At 37.7% G+C, this 26,664-nt stretch overlaps 1 protein-coding gene across 2 annotated transcripts in view; it reads left to right on the top strand.

Moving 5' to 3' along the window:
• CSMD3 (CUB and Sushi multiple domains 3) overlaps nt 1-26,664 on the top strand; it is a 1,168,516-nt gene that overhangs the window by 1,072,049 nt on the left and 69,803 nt on the right. For both annotated transcript variants that reach the window (XM_005287288.4, XM_008168301.4), the window contains 6 exons: nt 1,032-1,205; nt 3,174-3,347; nt 7,769-7,954; nt 11,130-11,303; nt 23,115-23,297; nt 26,197-26,373. In XM_005287288.4, the coding sequence (XP_005287345.2) occupies nt 1,032-1,205; nt 3,174-3,347; nt 7,769-7,954; nt 11,130-11,303; nt 23,115-23,297; nt 26,197-26,373 (1,068 nt within the window). The remainder of the gene's footprint in view (nt 1-1,031; nt 1,206-3,173; nt 3,348-7,768; nt 7,955-11,129; nt 11,304-23,114; nt 23,298-26,196; nt 26,374-26,664) is intronic.

Here is a 26,664-nt window from a genome sequence, read left to right as displayed (position 1 = left end):
GCCAGATGTCTAAACGTAAGAAAACTCAGGCTAAAACAAAACAGTGAACCAATGAAAGAAAAGAAAGAGGAGAGAGAAAAATAGATGAGAGAAAAAAGGCAGGTGGGATTTTGCATCTCCAGTATTAATCAATTAAATGTAGAGATGGTGAAAATTTTCAGATCAAATGTTTTTTTTCCACAGGCAAATACTGTTTTGTTAACATCAAAACTTTCTCTGAGAACTTGTAGATTTAGACAAAATTCCATTTAGAAAATGAAAAAAAAAATTAGTAAGGTTAAAATGGAATGTTTCAACCTTATCCAAATAAAATATTTCAATTTTTGTGTCAAAATTAAATTGTTTATAAATTTATTAACCTTTTATTATATTATAAATTATAAAGTAATAACAAAAAAGTCAAAATCAGAAGAATAGTTTTGATTTTTATCAAAACTGACATTTTGATTGACCTGAGCCATTTTTTTTTCAGAATTTGCATTTCATTGGAAATATTGTTTTTTGTTTGTTTGTTTGTTTTGTTTTTTTTAATACAATTTTGAGTTGAACAGAAATTCAGAGTTTTGACTGTCTCTAATTAAAATGTTAGTTAAAACCCGCCAATCTTTTCTTGTAGGTATCAAGTATGCATATTCGCCCAAATACACTGAAGCCAGTGGTCTTACTCCAGCGAATAATTTAGCCTTTTTTGTTGTTGTTGAAAGGGGTAGATGCCTCAACTTGAAATTCTGGAATGAAAATTTCATAGTATAAATACCACATAAGCTCTTTGTTTGATTTGCATTTCTAATTTTTAGGCATGATCTTTGTATGTATGAAAGAAGTATTTGGTTGGTTGTTTTCATCAGCTTACAAATTATTATTTGAATGAAATCAATTAAAGAAACTGAGAAGTTAAACCTTGTTAAAATATTCATTATAAATGTAAAGAAGTAGATTATTTTTCATTAAGATGGATATTTTAAATATTATCATATGTATTTTGAATTATCATAATTTTTGGTTTTATTACCGTAATTTGAAAATTGCAGCTGGCCACTGTGGTGTTCCAGATCTCATAGTCAATGGTCAAGTGATTGGAGAGAATTATGGCTACAGAGACACAGTTGTGTACCAATGCAACCCTGGTTTTCGCTTGATTGGTTCTTCTGTACGAATATGCCAACAAGATCACAATTGGTCTGGTCAGCTTCCATCCTGTGTGCGTAAGTAAGCATGGAAAAAGATATCTTATTTGTGCAATATGTGTACTGCTTACATTAGCTTATTGGACAAGTGCCCAAGTTCCATTTTCAAAGGTGATTTAAGGCCAGATTTTTAAAAGATAAGGCTCCTATAGAGCCTAGGCAAGTAATTCCTATTTAAATTAATAGGAATTAGGCACCTAGCAGCTTTTGAAAATTCCTCTTGATGTTCATCTGCATCTTGAGGCCCCTAAATACCCTTGAAAATCTGGCCCCTCAGAAACTGGCTCACTGAATATCAGTGCGGGACGAAGGAGCATAAGTGCCTTTGTCACTTTTGAAAATGCTTTTGAAGATATCACCTGAAAGTTATGTGTATTTACTATTGATCAATAGAAAGAGTTGTTAGATCTTAAATTATACTGTTAGCATTGAAGACTAAAATGTTCACATTAAGAAACTTGTTTCATTTTCACTGAGATTTTATTACTTTTTTAATCAATAGTGTGTTATGAAAATTAGGGTCTTCATGTATGTTAACTGGGTTAACATGTCACATAAATTAACCTCATATGAGAAAAAATAAGTTTTTTCTTTAAATGGATTATTTTTAGTAAACCTGGGTTATGGTGAAAAAGAGAGGTTGCAAAAAATTGGTATTCTGTGTATTTATTTATTAAGAATGGTCCCTTCTGAGACTGCTTGTCCCTTTCAAAAGTGTGTATATGAAAAGTAATTGTGGAAATGCCAATTGTGGTTCATAATTAGTGTTAAATTGATATTACATTATTGAAATTATACTAATATTACTGACAATGCCCTCTTTTTCGTATAGCTAGAACCTTATAATAGAAAGCCCTGGCCATAAAAATCTCAACTAATCACAGTGGAACCAGTTCTATTGTTATCCCATTACCTACATTGTTCATTTGTCATTTGATTTACGTATGATAGAGGTTTCTCAAAATAATACTTTATTACTATCGTTAATAGTAATAAATTATAAATAAAGTACAGAAACACACAAACACATACCTCATTGTTCTGTTCCTATTTGTAATCCTTCAGCAGTGGATTAATGCCACTACTCTTTTTGCTCAAGATAGAAATAAGTATTGGACATTAGGGAACGAGTTTATTTGTCAATAATCTTTAAAGCAAGAATGAGACATAGTTCAACAGGAATTTCCAAATCACTGGGTTAACATCAACAGCAAAACTGAAAAAAAAAATTGCTCCTTGGTCTTTGCTAACAGCAAAGAAGGTGAACATAGTTTCTTTCTTCACAACCAATTATGGAAGCTATTTTGTTGAACACAGTGGAATTGTGCAGTACAATACGTCAGAAAAGGGCAAGGAGGTTGACTGGAGGATTGTAGCAACGAAAGACATACCATTAAACACTGCAATTGTCCATAACATTACAATAGATTTTTAGAAGTGTCAGTACTGTAAATTCATGGCTTAATAGAAGTAGACAAAAATAGTGATTTCTCTTTTATTTGTCTATCGGTTATGTTGTTAATGACATTCATAATTTCATTAATGTATTTCTATAGTACTGCATGTTTAGATTTAATGATCATGACCATTTGACGTTAGAAATGCACTGTGCTGAATGCTTAGGCACCATGGACAGATCTTTTATTATTAGCCTTTTGTACCATACGTTCCTAACTGATTAAATGCCATTCAGAAAAAAAAAAATAAGGAGAATTTTGAGAAACAGTTTTAGGTTTAACCTCTTTATCATGTTTAGAAAATAAGGGCCTGATCCCTACAAAGTGCTCAACACCTCCTGAAAGATACTAACCTTGTTCAGTTCCCATTAAGATTAAATGACTTGACAGCTTTAAATACCTCTTGGGAGTCACTCAGTACCTCATATGATCTGACCTTTAGAATTCTACTAAGTAATCATCACTATTACATGGTACCGTGAAAAGTGACAGCAGCATGCTCCTGACTCTTGTTTTTTCCTGATGTTAGCTGTTAGCTGTGGTCATCCCGGTAGTCCGATTTATGGAAGAACAAGTGGAAATGGTTTCAATTTCAATGATGTTGTAACTTTCTCTTGTAATACTGGATATGCCATGCAAGGACCAACAAAAGCACAGTGTCAGGCTAATAGGCAATGGAGCCATCCACCACCGATATGTAAAGGTATGATTACAAATATTTACAGATTTGGAGGTTACGCTGAATATGAAAAACAAATATGAAAAAAGAAATAAAGGGACAATGTCAAAGCAAAGCATATATGCTTAAAAATCATCATGGGAATTACTAATAGAAAATTAGAGTATTTAAATAGAACACATTTTCTACATCTAATTTTATTTTTCACCACCTAACAGTTAGTTTGCTGTTTGCATTTCACTCAGATTGAACTATGAGACTAAACTGGGCAGTTTCATTTTAGTTCCTATTCTTTTTATTTTCAGGTTCTCATTCATTAGCAAAATTCAGGGGATGGAATTTAAAAGATCTTCACTGAAATTAAAACTAAAATAGAAACATGAAAACATTTCTATGAACATCAAAACTTTTTTTAAATAAAATCTAAATTTGAGGTCTTATACTCACTATTAATGTCTTTTAAAAGCCTATTTTCATATGTTTTCACTGTATTATTGATTTTATAGAAGTGACTTCTTTAACCCAAATTTCATTGTAGCAGATTTTAGAAGCTTTTCCTTTGTACAAATGAAATGACACGTTGTACAAATGAAATGACACTTTGTACCAATATGCCCATACAAGACACCCAGGTTAGGCACCTAAATCCATATTTAGGCACCTAAATAAAAGTAATCTGTTCATACGACAGACTTCCATTGACTTAACTGGAGACATTGGGCATGCAGCATAAATGAAAAGCATGGCCCTTTTAAATAGAGGACAAATATAGATGTAAGAGCCCAGCTTTGAATGTATAGTTTGGCCTGTATAGATAACTTCAGTTATCATTGTGCCTAGTAAGATTCTTGGAAGCACTAAAATGTTGCATTGAGAGCAAATGATTAACACCTTCACTTTTAGATTTTATTATGGATAGGGAATAAACAAAGCAGTATCTTAAAACAAAATAACTCTGATGCTGCACTGTATGCATATGAATGAAATAGTCATTCTCCAAACCCAATATAAAGATATTATAAACCTTAACTCGGGGACTAGGAGATGTCTCAGTATGTTATATACGGTTGAATAGCTATTGTTTTTATCAGACCATAAAAGCAAAGCCACATCACCTTCTGTCATGTCAATATACCCTTGAAATGTTAAGTTTTATTTGTATTTGGTTTTACTTTTTCATTTTCAATTAATATAAATATAGTATTGTTCCCAATAAAATACAGAAGATTATAGACTAGTTTTCTTGGAGCAGCCCTTTTGCTACTGATCACAGCTTTTACAGCAGTGTCTTTTGAAATTAATGTATTGATACACAAGAACTGGAGGGTTACAGAAATATGATTTGAAGATTTAAAAAATTGGCTCCCCTTAGAAAATGTGTAGTTCTCAAGAAATCCTGATTGCATGCAAGTAGAAATAGCATCAAAGAGCTATCCTGCAGCTGAGTCAGCATCATGTGGGCTTCCCAAAATTTCCTATAAACTTTGTGTTCTAGGATGATACAGAATGTTAAATCATATAGTGTATTTATATTCATCTTACTTAATACATTTTCCTTTCAATTAGATTAATTACTCTGCCTTGAGCCCTAGTGAAAAACTATTTACAGAACTTTATTTTTAAATATTTTATTTGTAGTTAAGAAATTATTATTCTTTTTAAATTCACAATAGAAAACTCTCATTGTGTACTAAGAGTATATTTCAACTTCAGCCCAATAGCAATATATTATCTTGGATATGTATTATTCTGAAAGAACTCAAATGTTAAGTTGCGAAACTATTAACTATGGTTTGTAACCTGTTCTTTAAATTGGCTTCTGTACCCAATGACTGGAAGATAGCTAATGTAACGCCAATATTTAAAAAAGGCTCTAGAGGTGATCCTAATAATTACAGACTGGTAAGTTTAACCTCAGTACCAAGCAAATTAATTGAAACAATAGTAAAGAATAAAATTGTCAGACACATAGAAGAACATAAACTGTTGGGCAAAAGTCAACATGTTTTCTGTAAAGGAAAATCTTGTCTTACGAATCTATTAGAGTTCTTTGAAGGGGTCAACAAACATGAGGACAAGGGGACATATCCAGTGGACATAGTGTACCTAGATTTCCAGAAAGCCTTTGACAAGGTTCCTCACCAAAGGCTCTTACGTAAATTTAGTTGTCATGGGATAAGAGGGAAGAGTCCTTTCATGGATTGAGAACTGGTTAAAAGACAGGGAACAAAGGGTAGGAATAAATGGTATATTCTCAGAATGGAGACGGGTAACAAGTGGTGTCCCCCAAGGGTCAGTCCTAGGACCAACCATATTAAACTTATTCATAAATGATCTCGAGAAAAGGGTAAAAAGTGAGGTGGCAAAGTTTGCAGATGATACTAAACTGCTCAAGATAGTTAAGACCAAAGCAGACTGTGAAGAACTTCAAAAAGATTTCACAAAACTAAGTGATTGAGCAACAAAATGGCAAATGAAATTTAATGTGGATAAATGTAAAGTAATGCACACTGGAAGAAATAACCCCAACTATACATACAATATGATGGGGGCTAATTTAGCTACAATGAATCAGGAAAAATATCTTGGAGTCATCGTGGATAGTTCTCTGAAGACGTCTATGCAGTGTGCAGCGGCGGTCAAAAAGGCAAACAGGATGTTAGGAATCATTAAAAACGGGATAGAAAATAAGACAGAGAGTATCTTATTGCCCTTGTATAAATCCATGGTACGCCCACATCTTGAATACTGCGTACACATGTGGTCTCCTTATCTCAAAAAAGATATACTGGCATTAGAAAAGGTTCAGAGAAGGGCAACTAAAATGATTAAGGGTTTGGAACAGGTCCCATACGAGGAGAGATTAAAGAGGCTAGGATTTTTCAGCTTGGAAAAGAAGAGACTAAGAGGGGATATAACAGAGGTATATAAAATCATGAGTGATGTAGAGAAAGCAAATAAGGAAAAAGTTATTTACTTGTTCCCATAATACAAGAACTAGGGGCCACCAAATGAAATTAATGGGCAGCAGGTTTAAAACAAATAAAAGGAAGTTCTTCCTCACACAGTGCACAGTCAACTTGTGGAACTCCTTGCCTGAGGAGGTTGTGAAGGCTAGGACTATAACTGTTTAAAAGAGAACTGGATAAATTCATGGAGGTTAAGTCCGTTAATGGATATTAGCCAGGATGGGTAAGGAAGGGTGTCCCTAGCCTCTGTTTGTCAGAAGGTGGAGATGGATGGCAGGAGAGAGATCACTTGGTCATTGCCTGTTGGGTTCACTCCCTCTGGGGCACCTGGCGAAGCTGAGGACCCCAAAGAACCAACCAGGTTGTTCACATCATTAACAAAAGCTCCCTTCAGTGAAAGGTGGAGATAGATAAATAGACAGCTCTCTATATATCTATCTTCCTGCCTAAGCTACCCAATGGGAGATGCCAACCAGAGGGGTGTATGCTAAGCCCTGCCCCTCTCGTAGAGACAGGCACCTAACTCCAGGAGACAGGGAGACACCTAGCCCTGCTAATGATTCTCAGCTGTGAACCCTCTCCTGGCACTGTTTTAGCAAGAAGCTGAGGAGCAGGAGGAAGTGGTGCTTTCCTCATCATGTTTATCCCAGTGATTAGAGTTTTTACCGGGATGTGAAATCCCAGGTTCAATTGAGGAGCGGTCTCCCACCTTTCAGGAGAATGCTCTAACCACTGAGCTATGGGACAGTCTGATGTGGGGTTCCCTGAATCTCTCCTGTTGAAGCTGCTCCACTGTAGATAATGAAAGAGTGATTGTGGCAAGAGGACTGGACCCTGTGCCTTCCACCTCCCAAGTGGATGTCCTAACCACAGACTACAGGGTCATTCTCACACTTTCTGCCCCTCTGTGGTCCATTGACCATTAAATATTTATCCATAGTGGAACAGTCATTGGGCGAGAGAGAGAAAATGACTCTGCTTTAATCACTGGGTTACAAGGTGGGCACCACCTCCTTCTTCTCCTCCTCTGTCTGGATTTTGAAAGGGACCCAATCTGTTAAACAGCTTCTGAGCATGCCTACTGGATTACGCCCTGCATATGACTTATTAGGCCAAATGCCCGTCTTGTCCTGGTTTGTGAATCACTCTAGGGTTTAAATGGGAGAATCTAGCATCCTGATGCCTAGAGTGAAGAAGCATTGCACATGACCAGAGATGGATGTGTAGGTGCCAAAGAAACTTTTACTCTGGAAACTTAGGCACCAAGTGAATTTAGGTTCCTTGCGTGGTTTGATGGGATATTTGCACATCATAATGATCCCAATACTGGGACTTAGGTGCCTAATGGACTTAGGTGCTTAAATCCTTTTGTGCAACCAGACCTCAATAATAAAGCTATTACAAATTTATTTATAAAACAATATATTATACATGTGTAATCTAAAAATGAGTTTCAAGTGTATCACTTTTTTTTAGTGGTCAACTGTTCTGATCCTGGAATCCCTGCAAATTCCATACGAGAAAGTAAAATAGAACATGGAAATTTCACCTATGGAACAGTGGTGTTTTATGACTGCAATCCTGGACATTTTTTATTTGGATCTTCAGTTTTAGTTTGTCAACCAAATGGTCACTGGGATAAGCCACTACCTGAATGTATTAGTAAGTAGATAATGTGTATTTTTCTGTAAGATAAAAAAAATGGGCTATATATTTTATAATGTTTTACACTGATTTTGCTGTAAACAGTATATCTGTCTCTTCTGTCTCTCTATGTGGGCACTCAGTTAGATGATGATGGTAGAAATTAGACAGCGAGATCCTATATACATGGGTTTTTAAATGTGTGATAACCATATAAGGTCTCAAAGGCAGCAGAGGTATCCCAGGTCTGTTATACATGGTGTATGAAAGTGTTATCTGTGGAGAGGTCACGCAAAAAAACTCCACTTCTTTGGCATATCATAGAAGAATAATCCTTGGGAGTACTGTGCATCAGTAGAAAAGGTGTTTGGGAGCAGGGGTGTATCCAGTAGGTGTGCAGCTATATGGATGCACTGACTACATGGAACTTTCATAGCAATAAATAATGACACTGGACCTCTAAAGTTGTAGTGGAAGCCGTATAAGAGCTGCAAGGTTTTCAACAAGCCCTTGAGTTGTACAGGGAGATTCTTTTCCTCAATCCTTTTGGTAGGTCCCTTTACAAAGACTTGTTTTTGGACTAGGCTTTCTCTCTTGTATGAGACATCAGGTTGAGAGAGAAAACAAGATAAAGAGTTGTTAACCCAGGCATTTTGGCAACATTTCTGGAAGAGTGTGGACAAATTCTGCATTTATTATTTATCTTTTAGGCAGGATTTTTCTCTTCCCATTTTCTCTCAACTGTTCTCAGTTTTTAATTCTTCCAGGTTTTTTATCTTTTTTTATAAATGATCTTCATTCCAGGGGTCTTCCTTATCTTTTATATAGTTTGTAGTTATTTTACAACTCTCATTTGTTAAACTGGCATTAAAGTTTGCGGTCCTTATGAGTAATTGAAGCAGAAAAACATTACTGGAATGGTGTAGTTGTCAAAAACAGCCATTAGAAATGCAAAAATGTCAGAGTTAAGGTTAAATGTAAAGGAAAGCCAAACATATGAAACCATGAAAATGCACAGGTAAGGCACTGACATAATCTTAGCTCTGTCTCCATAGCTATGCCCTGAGGGAAAAAGAAACCCAGGGACTCCGCTGCAGGTTTTTTTTTTTTTTTTTGCTTGGGGCGGCCAAAAAGCCAGAGCTGGCCCTGCTATTATACAAATGTGATTAAACACAGACTGAGTGTATCTATAAATGAAAAACTCCAAGACTGAGATCATTAAATTATAATGCTATAATAAAAAGAGCTAAGGTTAGTGAATGACGATCTTCACACAGCATCAAATCATGTACAGTATGTATTCAACCAATGCTCTGTTATGCACAATTTCAGTGCTAAGAACCTTGCAGCCTTCTTCAAATCCAATATGTCCACAACCATAGACTGAATACCTATCTTCAAGCCCTTATGGAAGAAGATGATGACAGGAAGTTGGGAGGGTGGAAGTGGCAATTAAATCAGTACAGTGGCTATTCTATTATCAAGATATTTACAGCTATAAGCCATAATCTTCATGAAGCACTTAGAAAAAATGTCTTTGATCAGACATTAACGCATCACACAAAGTAAGGGTAAAAGAACAAGGAGGGAGAGATGCAAGGCTAGAATCGTTATGGGGACAGAAATACGGTGATTTAGATGCCTTACCACTGAGCATTTTCATAAGTGCAAATGTTTGGTCTCCTTCAAAGTTCAACCTTCACTCTGAATTCTCTGGGTTTTTAATGGTTGCTTTTAAATAACTACATGCTCTTGTAAGGATTTTTACTTTCAAGTCACTGATATGTACCCTTAAACTTAACAACTTTTTTTTTCTCTGATAGATAAATATAAGAGCAATTAAACCTTACTTGAAAATGTTCCCCATTTCAAATTCCAACTGATGTTTTATTTCTTTTCAGCACTGCAGGGCAAACCTTCATTTCCTTGACATACATAATCCATGTGTCTACTGTTCTACAGAGTAGTGCATAAGGCCTTTTTTTTCTTTATTTTATTCTTATAAAATAGATGCCTGTTGGGCTAACCATGATAACTTTCCCATTATTTTATAAAAGTTTCTAATACATATTAGATTTCTGAAACAATTTCAATGGCTTTACCAGGATTTAAAATGCAGAACTTTGTAAAATACTATTTTTGACCAATTTCTACAAATGCTTCTTACAAGATTTTGTTATAGGCTTATCTCAGAGACAAGTGTGTTTCAGAGACAAGTAAAAGAAAAAAGTAATCAGTATTACTTATTATGGAATTCTCTCTTTGCTGTCTTCAGTGTAATTACACAATATCAGCTTACATCTCCTTTTCTGCACTGTTGCAATTAGAGTTTGCTACCAGTGTTGTATATGAAGTTGAACATTGTTCAGGTACCACTGTCTGCAGTCCACGCAGCACACACCCTAAAGGTGTAAGGTTAAAAGCTTCTGAGTCAATCTTAATAAAAAGCTAATTCAGCCTGAAAGGAAAACTGTTTATGTGTAAATTGGCTTTTCTAAGGCCCTGATCCCTAGCTCCCAGGGAGAGACATTGCTTCAGAGAAAGTAGGGTGGGGAGAGGAGGTGGAAAAGGTGAAGCTGTCAAAGGATGGTGCATTCTTTTCAATTCCCAGGTGCAGTGAGAGCTCACAGAGGAATTGTACCTAGCTCAGGCATAATTGCTTCACAAGCTACCCTTGGAACTCTGTATTGCCCCTAAGACAGGCCATAGCCTTAAAGGCAAAATATGGTCTTTATATTGCAAAATATCTGGGCTCAATTCCTGGTCCCCATAAACACATATCAGGAAATTAGGCGATAGAAGCTCAAGGTTTATATATATAGATATAGTTCTGCGGAGACCAGCCCTAAGGTACAGGCATCTTGTGTAATTTTTATATATATACATCTAGGGTATATATATATATTTAATTACACTAAATGCCTGTACCTTAAGGCTCATCTCAGCAGGAATATTAGAAGCACATTATCATTAATTTTGGATAATGTACACATGACCCTTCAAGAGACATCTGTTTCACCGCATCTGTCAGAATTTGATTCTTGATATATTATTCATATTTAATAAATTAACATTAAATAATTCAGCTTCTTCACAAGATGTATGTATAAAATATGGGAATTCTAATGGTAAATATAAAAAGTTTGATCGGTGATTATAATATTTTTTTATCTTCAATAATTATGTATTGTAGTGATTGACTGTGGCCATCCTGGCATTCCTCCTAATGCGATCCTGTCTGGAGAGAAGTATACATTTGGGTCTACTGTTCATTATACCTGCACAGGAAGGCGATCACTATTAGGCCAATCATCTCGCACATGTCAATTAAATGGACATTGGAGTGGATCTCTGCCTCATTGCTCAGGTACCACTTTTGAAGTATGTGAATGTGGTCTTGAAAACATTTAAAATTTCCATAGGTTTTTGTGGAAGCCTATTTGCTTTTTTTATTATTTGAAAAACAAATAGAAGATTAAACATATCCATTACAAATATAATGTTGGTGGAAGTGCCATAAAAATAAGTAAAAATATTTTTACAAGATAATCCAGTGGGAAAACTGAACTTTGTTAATAACATTTAGTATGAAGGGAAATGACACACTCAATGTGATGGGACAAGTGACCATTTGGTTTTGAACATGTGTATTTTTATTATATGCACATTGATGATAAGAATATTGGTTTGCAGAGGGAGAGCTCCTGCACCATTATTTCCTCAAGATAATGATTTCAATTTTATATAACTTGAAAAACGACTGGTCATTTGAGCTCACAGGCCTCAAGTTAAGTCTAAAATATGTTTTGCATCTGCCCTTTCAGTAAAGCCCCAAGTACTCTAACTAATTTCAAGCATGGGATGTTGTTGTTTTGGTTTTGCATGGTAACTAGTGAATCATCTTGAATGGAAATGGGCCCAAATCACAAAAATTGAGATCCTCATGTTGAACATAGCAAAGCCAAGGAGTGCTACAATGCAGGCTTTTGGTTTGGTCCAGTACACCTATAGAGGCCAACTGAGAAGTACATATCTGAGACATACAGAGTTAAGGTCCTTTTAGATCTCAGGTTGTACTTCAAGCCCATTTCTCATCTTCACTAAGTTTTACTTCTCAATAAATACAGGAGTTTATTTTTTCTCTTGGCAACATCATACTTCCATCACATAAGTTACAGCAATCAATATTTTCATCTTGGAGCCTTTTCAGATCTATATTGCTTTGATTATAAGAACATAGCTATTTTAATGTTCAGGAATCAGGAAGAAGCCATAGGCCGTATTCTCTCCTGAGTTCTGCCTACACAGAAAATTATGTGCAAGTCTGACATCCTAGATTCTGCTCCCATCCTAATCTTACAGTCAAATTTGATATCATTCAAAATAGCCTTTGGCTTTTTAATAATATTTCTTTTTTCCCACCTTTTATTTCTTTGGTTTATTTAGACTGTACATTCTTCATTTTAGGCACTCGGTTAATATACATTTGTACAGAACCTAGCACAATGGGGCTCTAATTTCAACTGGGATCTCTAGTATTACTACAATAGAAATGATAAATAATGATAATTAAAATAATAATTTTAGATGAAGAACTTGCTCTTAAGATCCAAAAAGAGGCCTGACCACAAAGAAAATGGGCATGTCATGCCTGAAGTCAGATTGCTTGCTCACTTTGCCTGAACCAGCATAGTACTGATGTGATAAGTCAAATAACTATTATTTGCAGTGAGTCAGGGTTTACTCAGGGGCTAAGCCTGTTCTTAAGACATCCAGCAGGTAGATGTGGTTAAGCACACCTGCTGATGTTATTATCCTGCTCCATCAGTTCCTCTTCTTCCATAAATCTTCATTTACTATCATAAAGTGTGCTTATTCATTTTGTATAGTTTTTCACCTAATTTCACCCAGGGTATATTCTCATAAAAATCAGTTGGAGTATTGCCATTGACTTCAATGGAAGCAGGTTCAGGTTCCTACTGCATATGATGATTAGAGCTGCTCATCATGTGAAAAACAGCATGGAATTTGAATCTATTTATAAATTTGAAATTCAGATTTGGATTCGCCAAACCTAGTTTTTAAAACCAGTAGGGGTGTGTCTGTATATATCTATATATCAACAGAATTTGTCTTTGAGTTTCTGGATTTAAACAAAACTCCAAACTTAAAAATATCTACAGAGCAGAGTGCAGACACACACACAGAATTAAACTGTAAAAAATATTCACATAAATTTTAGTGAATACAAAACAATATTTTTTTCACAACTCTGCTGATATTACATTTGATAATTGAGAGAAGTACTTCAAAATAGTGTAAATGAATAAATATATACAATTTAAAAAAATAATTAAGATGTTCTCTCTCTCACACACACTCTCACACATACTGTGAGGAAGCTCAAAGGTCAAATCAGCATCTAGGAAAAAAATAAAGCCAAATTCTATAAGAGAAACCTCTATATACTTCTGTATTTGCAGAGATTCAAATGTGAGTCACATTGAGCAAAACTTAGATTTGGTATAAAGTGGGTAGAACCTTAATAATGTCACCCACTTATATTAGATCTGAAAATAAAACAATACTAGCTCTGGCAACCTGAAATTATGTGGAGTCATTATTTTTCACTAATATTGTCTATAACTTTAATTTGATGTTTCATAAATAAATACATACATACATACAGAAACAAACTAGGACCTGGTGCCTAGGTTGTTTCATGGAGCATATTAGAAAGCCATACAAAAAAGAGACAAAAAGTGAGCGCATTCACAGCCCTTTTTACACGTAGGCAGGAATTCACATAGGTTTGTCATGTGTTTCATGAAGCAGTCTGCTGCCTGGCCATCTGCATTTTAAATTATGCTTCATATCTAGAGCTAGTAGGAGTTGAGGTGTCTCATTGACATCATCTGATGTTTTTTGACAAATACCTTTCAGGAATCACACACATCTCATCTGGAGAGAGCAGAGTTATTATGGAACTCACAGAAACTCAAAATTACTGTTACATGAGCAAAGTCACTGTCATGCATTTAAATAAATTGTCTGGCCATGGACACCTTCAATAAAAATGGAAAGCCAAATTCTCTGATGGTGTAGTTCTGGTGTAACTCTAGTGACATCAATGGAGTTATGCCAGCAGAAAATTTGGTCCAGATGTGGGGGCAGAAAGTATCGACATGTAGACCGAGAAAATCATCGTTGAATCCCTGCAATTAGGAGGTCAACATAATTATTGTCTATATAACACTATTGGAGCCATTACCACTATCGTTTTATGATAAAAATAGTCACTAATAGATGGTCTTTTTGCTAGTCCACTATAACATTCCATCAAGCTGGACTGTGATTAACCTCCCCTAGATGGTCACGGCAATCATTCCTAGACATTTTTTAACAAATAGATTTAAATCTGTATATTAATAACAAAAAGATGGCAGATCAGAGTGCATAATGGGGTTAATTTATAAGGAAAAGTTATGACACACTTTTGTAAGGCACAAAGCCCTTTTTTACTTCAATCACAATAAAAGTAGCAGTAATAGTAGTAGTGGTAATACCTAGGAACTGGTTGAGAATGGGGATCATTGTGCTGGGCATTGTACAAATACAGAGTAATAGACACTCCCTGCCCTGAATGTTTTGCAATCTAAATAGACAAGATGGACAAAATGTAGGGGATGTATCCAAAGTTATGACCCCAACCACTTTACCTAGGGCACTTTTGCTGTAATGCATAAAACGTAGTGACCAAAATGTTCAAACTTGATGTCTTAAGTTAATCACCTCAATAAGCGGCTTGGATTTTGGAAATCCTGAATATTCAGAACCTCCATTGACTTGACTGTATTTTGGGTTTGGGGAGTTGTGGATATTCACCATCTTTGAAAATCAAGCTCCTCAAATACTCTAATGATTGGGGTCATGGGAATCTAAATAAATAAATGTAGGTGCCCTAGAAAGATTTTGATACCTAAATTTAGGGGTCCAAATTTGAAACATTTTGGCTATCATATCTACAACTAGTTCGTTCACTCATACGCATGAGGAAATTTTCTAATGCTAGTAAGCACCAATGAATTAGAATAGATAGGGTCCTGTGCATTTTTTCCCACATGTGCAGAAAGATCACATTCTAATAATTTATAGATTCATAGATTCATAGATTCTAGGACTGGAAGGGACCTCGAGAGGTCATCTAGTCCAGTCCCCTGCCCGCATGGCAGGACCAAATACTGTCTAGACCATCCTTGATAGATATTTATCTAACTTACTCTTAAATATCTCCAGAGATGGAGATTCCACAATTTCTCTAGGCAATTTCTTCCAGTGTTTAACCACCCTGACAGTTAGGAACTTTTTCCTAATGTCCAACCTAGACCTCCCTTGTTGCAGTTTAAACCCATTGCTTCTGGTTCTATCCTTAGAGGCTAAGGTGAACAAGTTTTCTCCCTCCTCCTTATGACACCCTTTTAGATACCTGAAAACTGCTATCATGTCCCCTCTCAGTCTTCTCTTTTCCAAACTAAACAAACCCAATTCTTTCAGCCTTCCTTCATAGGTCATGTTCTCAAGACCTTTAATCATTCTTGTTGCTCTTCTCTGGATCCTCTCCAATTTCTCCACATCTTTCTTGAAATGCAGTGCCCAGAACTGGACACAATTCTCTAGCTGAGGCCTAACCAGGGCAGAGTAGAGCGGAAGAATGACTTCTCATGTCTTGCTCACAACACACATGTTAATACATCCCAGAATCATGTTTGCTTTTTTTGCAACAGCATCACACTGTTGACTCATATTTAGCTTGTGGTCCACTATAACCCCTAGATCCCTTTCTGCCGTACTCATTCCTAAACAGTCTCTTCCCATTCTGTATGTGTGAAACTGATTTTTTTCCTAAGTGGAGCACTTTGCATTTGTCCTGTTTAACTCAGACCATTTCTCCAATTTGTCCAGATCATTTTGAATTATGACCCTGTCCTCCAAAGCAGTTGCAATCCCTCCCAGTTTGGTATCATCGGTAAACTTAATAAGCGTACTTTCTATGCCAATATCTAAGTCGTTAATGAAGATATTGAACAGAGCTGGTCCCAAAACAGACCCCTGCAGAACCCCACTTGTTATGCATTTCCAGCAGGATTGGGAACCATTAATAACAACTCTCTGAGTCCATTATCCAGCCAGTTATATCCACCTTATAGTAGCCCCATCTAAATTGTATTTGCCTAGTTTATCTATAAGAATATCATGCGAGACTGTATCAAATGCCTTACTAAAGTCTAGGTATACCACATCCACAGCTTCTCCCTGATCCACAAGACTCGTTATCCTATCAAAGAAAGATATCAGATTGGTTTGACACAATTTGTTCTTTACAAATCCATGCTGGCTATTCCCTATCACCTTACCACCTTCCAAGTGTTTGCAGATGATTTCCTTAATTACTTGCTCCATTATCTTCCCTGGCACAGAAGTTAAACTAACTGGTCTGTAGTTTCCTGAGTTGTTTTTATTTCCCTTTTTATAGATAGGCACTATATTGGCCCTTTTCCAGTCTTCTGGAATCTCTCCCGTCTCCCATGATTTTCCAAAGATAATAGCTAGAGGCTCAGATACCTCCTCTATTAGCTCCTTGAGTATTCTAGGATGCATTTCATCGGGCCCTGGTGTCTTGCAGGCATCTAATTTTTCTAAGTGATTTTTAACTTGTTCTTTTTTTATTTTATCTGCTAAACCTACCCCCTTCCCATTAGCATTCACTATGTTAGGCATTCCTTCAGACTTCTTGGTGAAGACCGAAACAAAGAAGTCATTAAGCATCTCTGCCATTTCCAAGTTTCCTGTTACTGTTTCTCCCTCTTCACTGAGCAGTGGGCCTACCCTGTCTTTGGTCTTCCGCTTGCTTCTAATGTATTGATAAAAAGTCTTCTTGTTTCCCTTTATTCCTGTAGCTAGTTTGAGCTCATTTTGTGCCTTTGCCTTTCTAATCTTGGCCCTGCATTCCTGTGTTGTTTGCCTATATTCATCCTTTGTAATCTGTCCTAGTTTCCATTTTTGATATGACTCCTTTTTATTTTTTAGATCATGCAAGATCTCGTGCTTAGGCCAAGGTGGTCTTTTGCCACATTTTCTATCTTTCCTAAACAGCGGAATAGCTTGCTTTTGGGCCCTTAATAGTGTCCCTTTGAAAAACTGCCAACTCTCCTCAGTTGTTTTTCCCCTCAGTCTTGATTCCTTACCTTTCAGCTCTCTGAGCTTACCAAAATCTGCCTTCCTGAAATCTATTGTCTCTATTTTGCTGTTCTCCCTTCTACCCTTCCTTAGAATTTCAAACTCTATGATTTCATGATCACTTTCACCCAAGCTGCCTTCTACTTTCAAATTCTCAACGAGTTCCTCCCTATTTGTTAAAATCAAGTCTAGAACAGCTTCCCCCCTAGTAGCTTTTTCAGCCTTCTGAAATAAAAAGTTTTCTGCAATGCATTCCAAGAATTTGTTGGATAGTCTGTGCCCCGCTATGTTATTTTCCCAACATATATTTGGATAGTTGAAGTCCCCCATCACCACCAAATCTTGGGCTTTAGATGATTTTGTTAGTTGTTTAAAAAAAGCCTCATCCACCTCTTCCACCTGGTTAGGTGGCCTGTAGTAGACTCCTAGCATGACATCACCCTTGTTTTTTACCCCTTTTAGCCTAACCCAGAGACTCTCAACACTTCCGTCTCCTATGTCCATCTCCACCTCAGTCCAAGTGTGTACATTTTTAATATATAAGGCAACACCTCCTCCCTTTTCCCCCTGTCTATCCTTCCTGAGCAAGCTGTACCCATCCACACCAACATTCCAATCATGTGTATTATCCCACCAAGTTTCAGTGATGCCAACAATGTCATAGTTGTATTTATTTATGAGCACTTCCAATTCTTCCTGCTTATTACCCATACTTCTCGCATTTGTATATAGGTTTCAGAGTAGCAGCCGTGTTAGTCTGTATCCGCAAAAAGAACAGGAGTACTTGTGGCACCTTAGAGACTAACAAATTTATTAGAGCATAAGCTTTCGTGGACTACAGCCCACTTCTTCGGATGCATGTAGAGTGAAACATATATTGAGGAGATATATATACACACATACAGAGAGCCTGAACAGGTGGGAGTTGTCTTACCAACTCTGAGAGGCCAATTAAGTAAGAGAAAAAAAACTTTTGAAGTGATAATCAAGATAGCCCAGTACAGACAGTTTGATAAGAAGTGTGAGAATACTTACAAGGGGAGATAGATTCAATGTTTGTAATGGCTCAGCAATTCCCAGTCCTTATTCAATCCTGAGTTGATTGTATCTAGTTTGCATATCAATTCCAGCTCAGCAGTCTCTCGTTGGAGTCTGTTTTTGAAGTTTTTCTGTTGTAAGATAGCCACCCGCAGGACTGTCATAGAATGACCAGACAGGTTAAAGTGTTCTCCCACTGGTTTTTGAGTATTATGATTCCTGATGTCAGATTTGTGTCCATTAATTCTTTTGCGTAGAGACTGTCCGGTTTGGCCAATGTACATGGCAGAGGGGCATTGCTGGCACATGATGGCATATATCACATTGATAGATGTGCAGGTGAACGAGCCCCTGATGGTATGGCTGATGTGATTATCACCTGCACATCTACCAATGTGATATATGCCAGCATGTGCCAGCAATGCTCACTACTCAACTCAAAAGATGTTTCTGTTGGTGAAGAGAGGAAATAGGTAAAATCACTCTGCTAGTTCTGGTCTGCATTCAGCACCCTTCTGTGCTGATGGGGCTGGTTGGCAAGGGCTGTCTCTCTGTCACTAACCTCCCACCTGGAATGCCCCAGTTATTCGTAAACTCCACTGAGTCCATACGTGCCAGGGATCTGTCATTCATTGGTCAAATGTGAGTGCCCTGGGTTCTCACTGTTTCCCACAGTTAACAGCATGTCCTTATGACTCTGATATTTAAGTTCAGATAAATACCTACACGGGTTATTATAGAGAGAGAGAATTTTATTTACCCCATTTATGCATACATTTTAGCACTGCCATGTATTTAGCCAGTTATTGCTAATATAAAGGCATAATTTGATGTGCTCTGGTAAGTGCATTTTTCACTAGTTGTATTTCTAGATTTATACCAGTGTAAATGAAAGCAGAATTTGGCTCAACAATGATATTATGATTTTCCTTTAGATCCTTGTTAGTGTAAGAGACTGTACATTTTATTATTTGTAAAAAATGTCACCAAATCTGTGTGCTTTATGTCTTTGGGCCAAAACCTCAGCTGCTGTAAGCCAGTATAGGTCCACTGAATTCGTTGAAGAATTGAATGCCAATTTATACCAGCTGAGTCCAGAGTTAAATTTGGTTATCTGTGTAGTCAACTGTGCTTTTGTCCAAAACTAATTCAAAGATATTTATCAAAAAGGACAGTGGCCAGGATTTTCAGAAATAGGAACTTGTAATTATGGTCCTAAGTCTGTATTTAGACATCCAAATAAGTTACTGGTTAGACTGGGAACTGCTGGGAGCTCTACCCTCACCCCCAATCATGACACTTATTTAGGGTCCTAAATATGGATTTTAGACTTTTATTTCAAAAAATCTTGGCCACGAATTGTTTGCAAAACATTTATTTTGCTCTATGTATATTAGAAATGGCAAAACTGTTAACTTTTTCCCACCATCTACTTTGTAAAACATAAATAGCGTGTCAGCTGAAATGAGATTTTATTCAGCATACTGTCTTTCAGCTGGAAGTAGCTAAAAACCATGACAAATAGTTGGTGTTAAGAAAAATGCTGACTAAAGCTCACGTACAATGGCAGTAATGTAGCCACTCCAGTGATAACATTAAAATGTGAAGTATGCACTCCAGTACCATTAGAAAACATGTATTACAAGGAACTTGATTGAACAGGAATTTCATCTGTAAATCAGTGACCTCGGATAAGTATTCTGAATGAAGAACCATGGCAATTTTTATGGTTCTCACAATAAGCTGTGGAACTAAACCCTAATACAAAATCATTAGCCATTTAGCTCAGGTGAGTCCTAGTGTAACATAAAATGGTGTAAATTAGGGGGGACAAGCACTTTGTAGCTTGGGAAGGCTGAGCTTTTTGCACACACCAGGGGTCTTTGCGTCTCTCCATATCCCTCCCACAAGCTCTTCCTATGCCATCCCCTCATCCCGCTCTATTTCAGGGATTCCCTGCAAGTCCCCCAGTCTCTTCCCTGCCAGTGGTTCTGTGTGCCCCCCCACTTACCTAACCCAGGGTCCCCCATTACTCCCACATGCTAATGGCTTTGTGTGCACTCCCATTCCCACTTTCTTTCATGACTTCCATTCTCTAGGTTTCTGAATCCCCCCACCAGGAATTGTGTGTGCCTTGTCATTACCACATCTCTCCATTCAAAAGTTCTCACATTCTAACCTCATGGAGGGTCTCTGTGTTTTCCCCTATTTCCCTCTTTCCCTCCATATTCCCCAATCCCTCCTCTATACCAGGGTACACCAATTTCCCTCTTTCACAGGGGTTGTGTTTGCCCCTGTGACGGGTTGGATCACAGAAACCCCCTTGGGAGCTGCCAACAGATGTGCAAAGACTACCCCTGCTTCTGTTTTCCCTGCCAGCTCAGGACTCCAGCACCCTGTCTTGCTGAGCCAGCCACTCCTGTCTGGCTCCAACACAGACCCAGGGTCTGAATCGCTTATCCCAAAGCTGCAGGTTTACCTGAAGACAGCTCACAGTAGAGTGCTTGTCTTTAGCACTCAGATGCCCAACTCCCAATGGGGTCTAAACCCAGATAAATCCGTTTTACCCTGCATAAAGCTTATGCAGGGCAAACTCATAAATTGTTTGCCCTCTATAACACTGATAGAGAGATATGCACAGCTGTTTGCTCCCCCCAGGTATTAATACATACTCTGAGTAAATTACTAAATAAAAAGTGATTTTATTGAATACAGACAGTAGGATTTAAGTGGTTCAAAGTAGTAACAGACAGAACAAAGTAAGTCACCAAGCAAAATAAAATAAAATGCGCAAATCTATGCCTAATCAAACTGAATACAGATAATTTCCTCACCAGTTCCAGAGTGCTCCCTTTTACAGGCTAATCTCCTTTTAGCCTGGGTCCAGCAATCACTCACACCCCCTGTAGTTACTATCCTTTGTTTCAGTCTCCTTCAAATATCCTGGGGGGGTTGGAGAGGCTCCTTCTTTAGCCAGCTGAAGACAAAATGGAGGGGTCTCCCACAGGTTTAAATAGACTCTCTCCTGTGGGTGGAGACCCCCCTCCTCCCTCCTATGCAAAGTCCAGCTCCAAGATGGAGTTTTGCAGTCACCTGGGCAAGTCACATGCCCCTGAATGACTCAGTCTTTGCAGGCCGACGCCATTGTCCACATGGCATCTTGCATGTCTCCAGGAAGACTTCTCATGTGGATTGGAGCATTCCAAGATGCATTGTTCCCCAAGTGTTTCCTGATCAGGCACTTAACCTGGCAAATTCCTTCCTAAAGAAGCTGACCTAATGCCTCACAAAGCTTACTTAGAAATCAAGCAAGTATACAGCCCATATTCTTAACCTCGAGTAGAAAATGATATATATGTACAAATAGGATGAATAGATATAGTAGACCATAACCTTTTAGAAAATGATATATATGTACAAATAGGATGAATAGATATAGTAGACCATAACCTTTACGGAGATATGTTACATGGCACAGGCAGCACAAAACATATTCCAGCTATGTCATCCATACATTTATAAGCACCCCCTCCCCATAAAGCCTTATGGGGCACACTGTCACAGCCCCATACCCTTCTCCCCCATTCCCACCTTTCTCCCCAGGCCAGGGGCTCTGTGTAGCCTCCCTTCTCCCATTCCAAGGTCCCCTATTCTCCCCACCCTCCCCCATAACAGGAGTTCTCTGTGTCCCTCATTTCACCTGGACCCAGGGCAGAAATGTCAGGATTCAATAAGCATGGAAAGGGTCTTCCAATTTCCCTGCCACTGGGGGTTTTGTGCCCCCATTCCTCCTCCATGTTCCCTATCCTCCCCCTTGGCTGGGTCTCTGTGTGAATCTGTATTGCCCCCTCCTCCCCATTTCCCACTGTCCCCCGGATGTCAGTCCCCTATTTTCTGATTGCCACCTTCTTTCTTATGCTAGGGGTTCTTTGCTCCTCTTGGCCACTGACCCCATACCAGGATTACCCCAGTCTTTCCCATGCCAGGGGCTGTGTGCATGACCCCCTTTTACTTTATGCCCCCAAATCTGTCCCTCCATTATTCCTTCTGTTGGGGAGTTAAATCAGTCAGGTGTCAACATGTTGAACTCCACTTGGAGGATAAGCAGGGGTATTGTTCTGTAGTGCTTAGGCTGACCAGACAGCAAGTGTGAAAAATCAGGATGGGGGTGGGGGGTAATAGGAGCCTATATAAGAAAAAGACCCCAAAATTGGGACTGTCCCTATACAATCGGGACATCTGGTCACCCTAGTAGTGATGAAAAGAGTTAATTGGTGCCATAAACATGTTGTTTGATCCATAGAAAATTGCAGAGGTACTTGAAGCTTTGGTTGTGCTAATAATGTAGTGGGGGCTCCACTTTCCCTCTCTTTTCCCCCCCCTGATTTCCCTGCAAATCAATAGGATTCTGGCCATTAATGCCTAGTACATTCCTGGAAATTCTGGAATTGATTGGATGCAGCATTCAAAAGTTATCATATTACATACATGTATAAATGCAAACATGGAAAAGCCATCAATTTGAGTGTAAGGCCTTCACAAGCTTGGCCCATTACCAGAGAAACATATAATTTCTGTGTGCTGTTTACACTTCAGTTAAATCTTGGTTACAAAGGTATCTTTGGTAGCTACCAAATCATTTGAAAAGCCAAGTAAAGGGCCTGGACCCAGATTTTTAAAAGTATTTAGGCTTTGCTTTGCTCAGTGTTGCAATGCCTAACTGATTTAAGAGCCCAATCTAATTTTCAAAAGGGAAACAATGGGAAGCAATACCTAAATACCTTTAAAAATCTGGGTCTTATAGTTCAAGTCAGTAGCTGTAAAATAGTCCTACAGTACTGATATAGTAATATAGTGTATCAAATATTATATTCATGTGAAAATCTTTGTATTAAAATTCTAGGTGACACTGCTGGTTCTTGTGGGGATCCAGGAATCCCAGGTCATGGTTCTAGAGAAGACAGTGATTTTAAAATTAAAAGTACTGTGCGTTTCAACTGTGAGATTGGTTATATCCTTCATGGGTCAGAAGAAAGAATATGTTTGGGAAATGGAACCTGGACAGGAAGACAACCAGAGTGTAAAGGTAAATCACAAAAGGAAAATACATTTCATGTATATATCTTTAAAATGAAAGTAATGACAATGAAAGGTGCCAGAGTGAAATCCCTGGAGGTTAAACTGCTTGATTTAGCCACAGGACAGATAGAGTACAGGCAGTGGAAGAGTAGCCTTCTCTGTATCTGCTTACAAGTGTACCTGTATTACCTCTATTTTGCCCTGGAAAGACAACATCTAGCACTGAGACAATGGCTCACTTTCCATGCTTGTTGAATCATGCCATTTCTGCTGTAAGTGCTGACCAGAATGCCAATTGTATATCATAGTTCTTGTGATGCAGATACTTGTCCATTGGGTACTAGCTTGAGAGCACAAATCTTTTCATACAGAGACTCAAACAGCTATAAGATAGTAATGGCTTTTGGTCGCCTGGGTACAGTTCAAATCAGTAACTAGAGATGATAAATTCTTAGTCTTTGAGACAACCATTACTTTCTCTCTCCCCTACTCCTTCCACCAGTTTGTACCAACTACATATTTTTTTCCTAGGAGGAAAAAATAGGTAAGCACTGTAGACCTCACTTTTTTAATATTGTTTTTTTCTTTTGACAGATGCTTTCCTGGTTGCTTCATCCTTAGTTACAGCTATTGTATATATGAATACCAGTGAAAGGAGAAATTCAATTGTTTGTAGAATTTCATTATACTACATATAATATGTCATAAATGATTAAACTATAAATTTTGTTTACTGATTAATATATCTTGCTCACTATTAGAAAATGAAAAACCCAAACTAAGTTACTTAAAATGAATCACTCTAGAATTGTGAAGCAAGATGTATTACCATAAAAACAAGACCTAACCAGATATTTATTGAGAATCATGTGTGGTACTTCAGTAATCTTGATTCCACAAATAAGAAGTAATTCCCAACAGACCCTTTTAGAGAAAAAAAGCTTCCTGAATAGCAGAGGAAAATTTAAGAGCCTCTTTTCTCTTATTATCCACTTTAGTATTATGGATTGCTCTGTCTTTAAGAGATAGTCATTTCATTTTGAAGGAGACAGCTTAATTAACGTTGTCCGGCTATACCCAAAGAAGGACAGGACACACTTGGTATGGATTTAATCAGGTCGCAACTTTATTATTAGATGTTTGGGACTACCTGGTAGATAACAGTGTACAGTGCAGGTAACCTCCTGTTTATTCCATAATTACCTGTGGGCTTCCACCAGCTCCCCCTCTTTTTCCATCCAGGTCCTTACTATCCAGCCCCCTCGGAGGAGGGTTAAGGTGTGCTATAAGAAAGGGGTATTGGCTCCCTGCCGTTCCAACCATAGGTGCTCCAAACCCCTTACCATTCCGTTCCTTTAACCAGCACCTCCTTTTTAAGTCATTTACCGGGCCATTTATCTAGTCACTGGATGCCTTCCATATGGAGTACCTGCACTGGATATCCACCACAAGGAGGCACCGGTAATTAGCTGGGCTGCCTTCCCCACAAACCCAGTCAGGTTCCCAGACATCTTCCAATTGCCTCTTGTATAGTAGCCAAACAACATGTCACACCCCCGAGTCTGTTAGGTGAACCCCCATCCTTCCAAATGAACTCGGTTGTCCCTTGCACCATGCAAGGATCATTGAGGACTCCTACAAATGGGTTGCCAATGCCATGTACCGCAACACCCGTCCCTTCTTGATGAGCCATATCGGTGACCAGCGTTCCGAGTCCTGAAAATGGAAGAACTCTTAACTCTTCATAGCTCAGCCTTGTGCCCGGAGCCAAGGATCTTCATGCTACCACCATGAACCTCATATGCCACGGCTTCATAGCGCCAGTGGCATCTACTCGAGTTCAACGCTACCTCCTGGTGCAAGCCCCCTGCTGCATGGAGAAAGGGGTTTCCAACACCAGGGCTTTCACCTTTAAAGCCTTCTACCCATCACCAACCTTTTTGCAGCATTTTCTGACCTTGTTCCCTCTCCCACCCCACCATAAAGCACTGCTGCCTTCCTCCGGCAAGCATGGATAACGCCAGCTTTAGGTGCGGTGTGGTCAAACCCGCTTTTAATATTCTTCTTGATGAACAGATGCAACTCTGATACAAAGTAATAAATAAATAAATACATATCTTATAAGCTGTAGGGGGACATGATCACCCAAACTGAGCTTTCTTCCTTCTCTACTATCAAACTGGATTGCCATCATATTATTTTACATTTCAAGATATCTAAGATGCTTCATTATTCATTTAACTTAGAAATCCTCTTGGAGGTATGTATACGGAATAAAGACAGCTGTTGTCTTAGTTTTGTTTGTTTATATTATATTATATTATATTATATTATATTATATTATATTATATTATATTATATTATATTATATTATATTTATTAAAGAATGATATTTAGGTGAAAAGCCATGCACTGGAAAGTTAGGAAATTCTAGATTTATAGTGCTTGCTTGTACAGTGTTAATTCTTCCTTTTTAGCCTCCATCCTGTGCATTGAACGAGGCACAGTCCTGTGGGGAAAAAAATTAGTTTGTGATCATGTAATTAAAGATGGTATCATAATGCATACTCACAAATGGACCGAATTGAGGTTGTAGGGGTAATGGTAAATCTGGCATTTTTGAGCTTTCCTGTGCTTGATTTTGCAACCTAAATAACTTTCTTTTACCATAGGCTTTTTAAGTGTAATTTCCTAGGTATTATTCTCCAAGGGAAAAGATAAAAATAAATTTTGGTATATATAAATGTAATAAACCATCCCCATCACACATTGTCCACAGGATTTGAAAGCTAAATTTTCAGCTTTAACAAAGACTCCTATCCCTTAAACATGCTAGCAGCAGGAGCATTATTTTATTTGTAAATTAACATTTTAACATCTTATACATTTAACATTTTATTTTATAGCTGTGCAATGTGGTAATCCAGGAACAACTGCTAATGGGAAAGTATTTCGTATAGATGGCACGACATTTTCTAATTCGGTAATTTATTCCTGTATGGAAGGATACATACTTTCTGGATCTTCTGTGAGACAATGTACTGCCAATGGAACATGGTCTGGATCCTTGCCAAATTGCACAAGTAAGATTAATCTTCAATTAATAGTCTTCATGTTTAACCATAACTATGGCCAGTTAGATATTGCTTTAGTGTTTTTAATTAAATTCTTCATTCTTGTAAATACAATAATATAGAATTTAGGTATTAATTGACAGCTTTACTTTCCCTCACAACACTTCAGAAACTCTTGGTAATTTACATAACAAAGTATATTCAACCATGAAAATATTATGTAAGTGTAATATGAAGAATAAAATGTTTGAAGAAAGTTGAGTTAAAACATACTGACTAGTATTACATTTTAAGGCAATT

Source organism: Chrysemys picta, chromosome 2 (assembly GCF_011386835.1).
Source record: "Chrysemys picta bellii isolate R12L10 chromosome 2, ASM1138683v2, whole genome shotgun sequence".
Taxonomy (NCBI): domain Eukaryota; kingdom Metazoa; phylum Chordata; order Testudines; family Emydidae; genus Chrysemys; species Chrysemys picta.
Note: the sequence above shows the minus strand (reverse complement) of the source record. Positions and strands in the feature narration are given on the sequence as shown.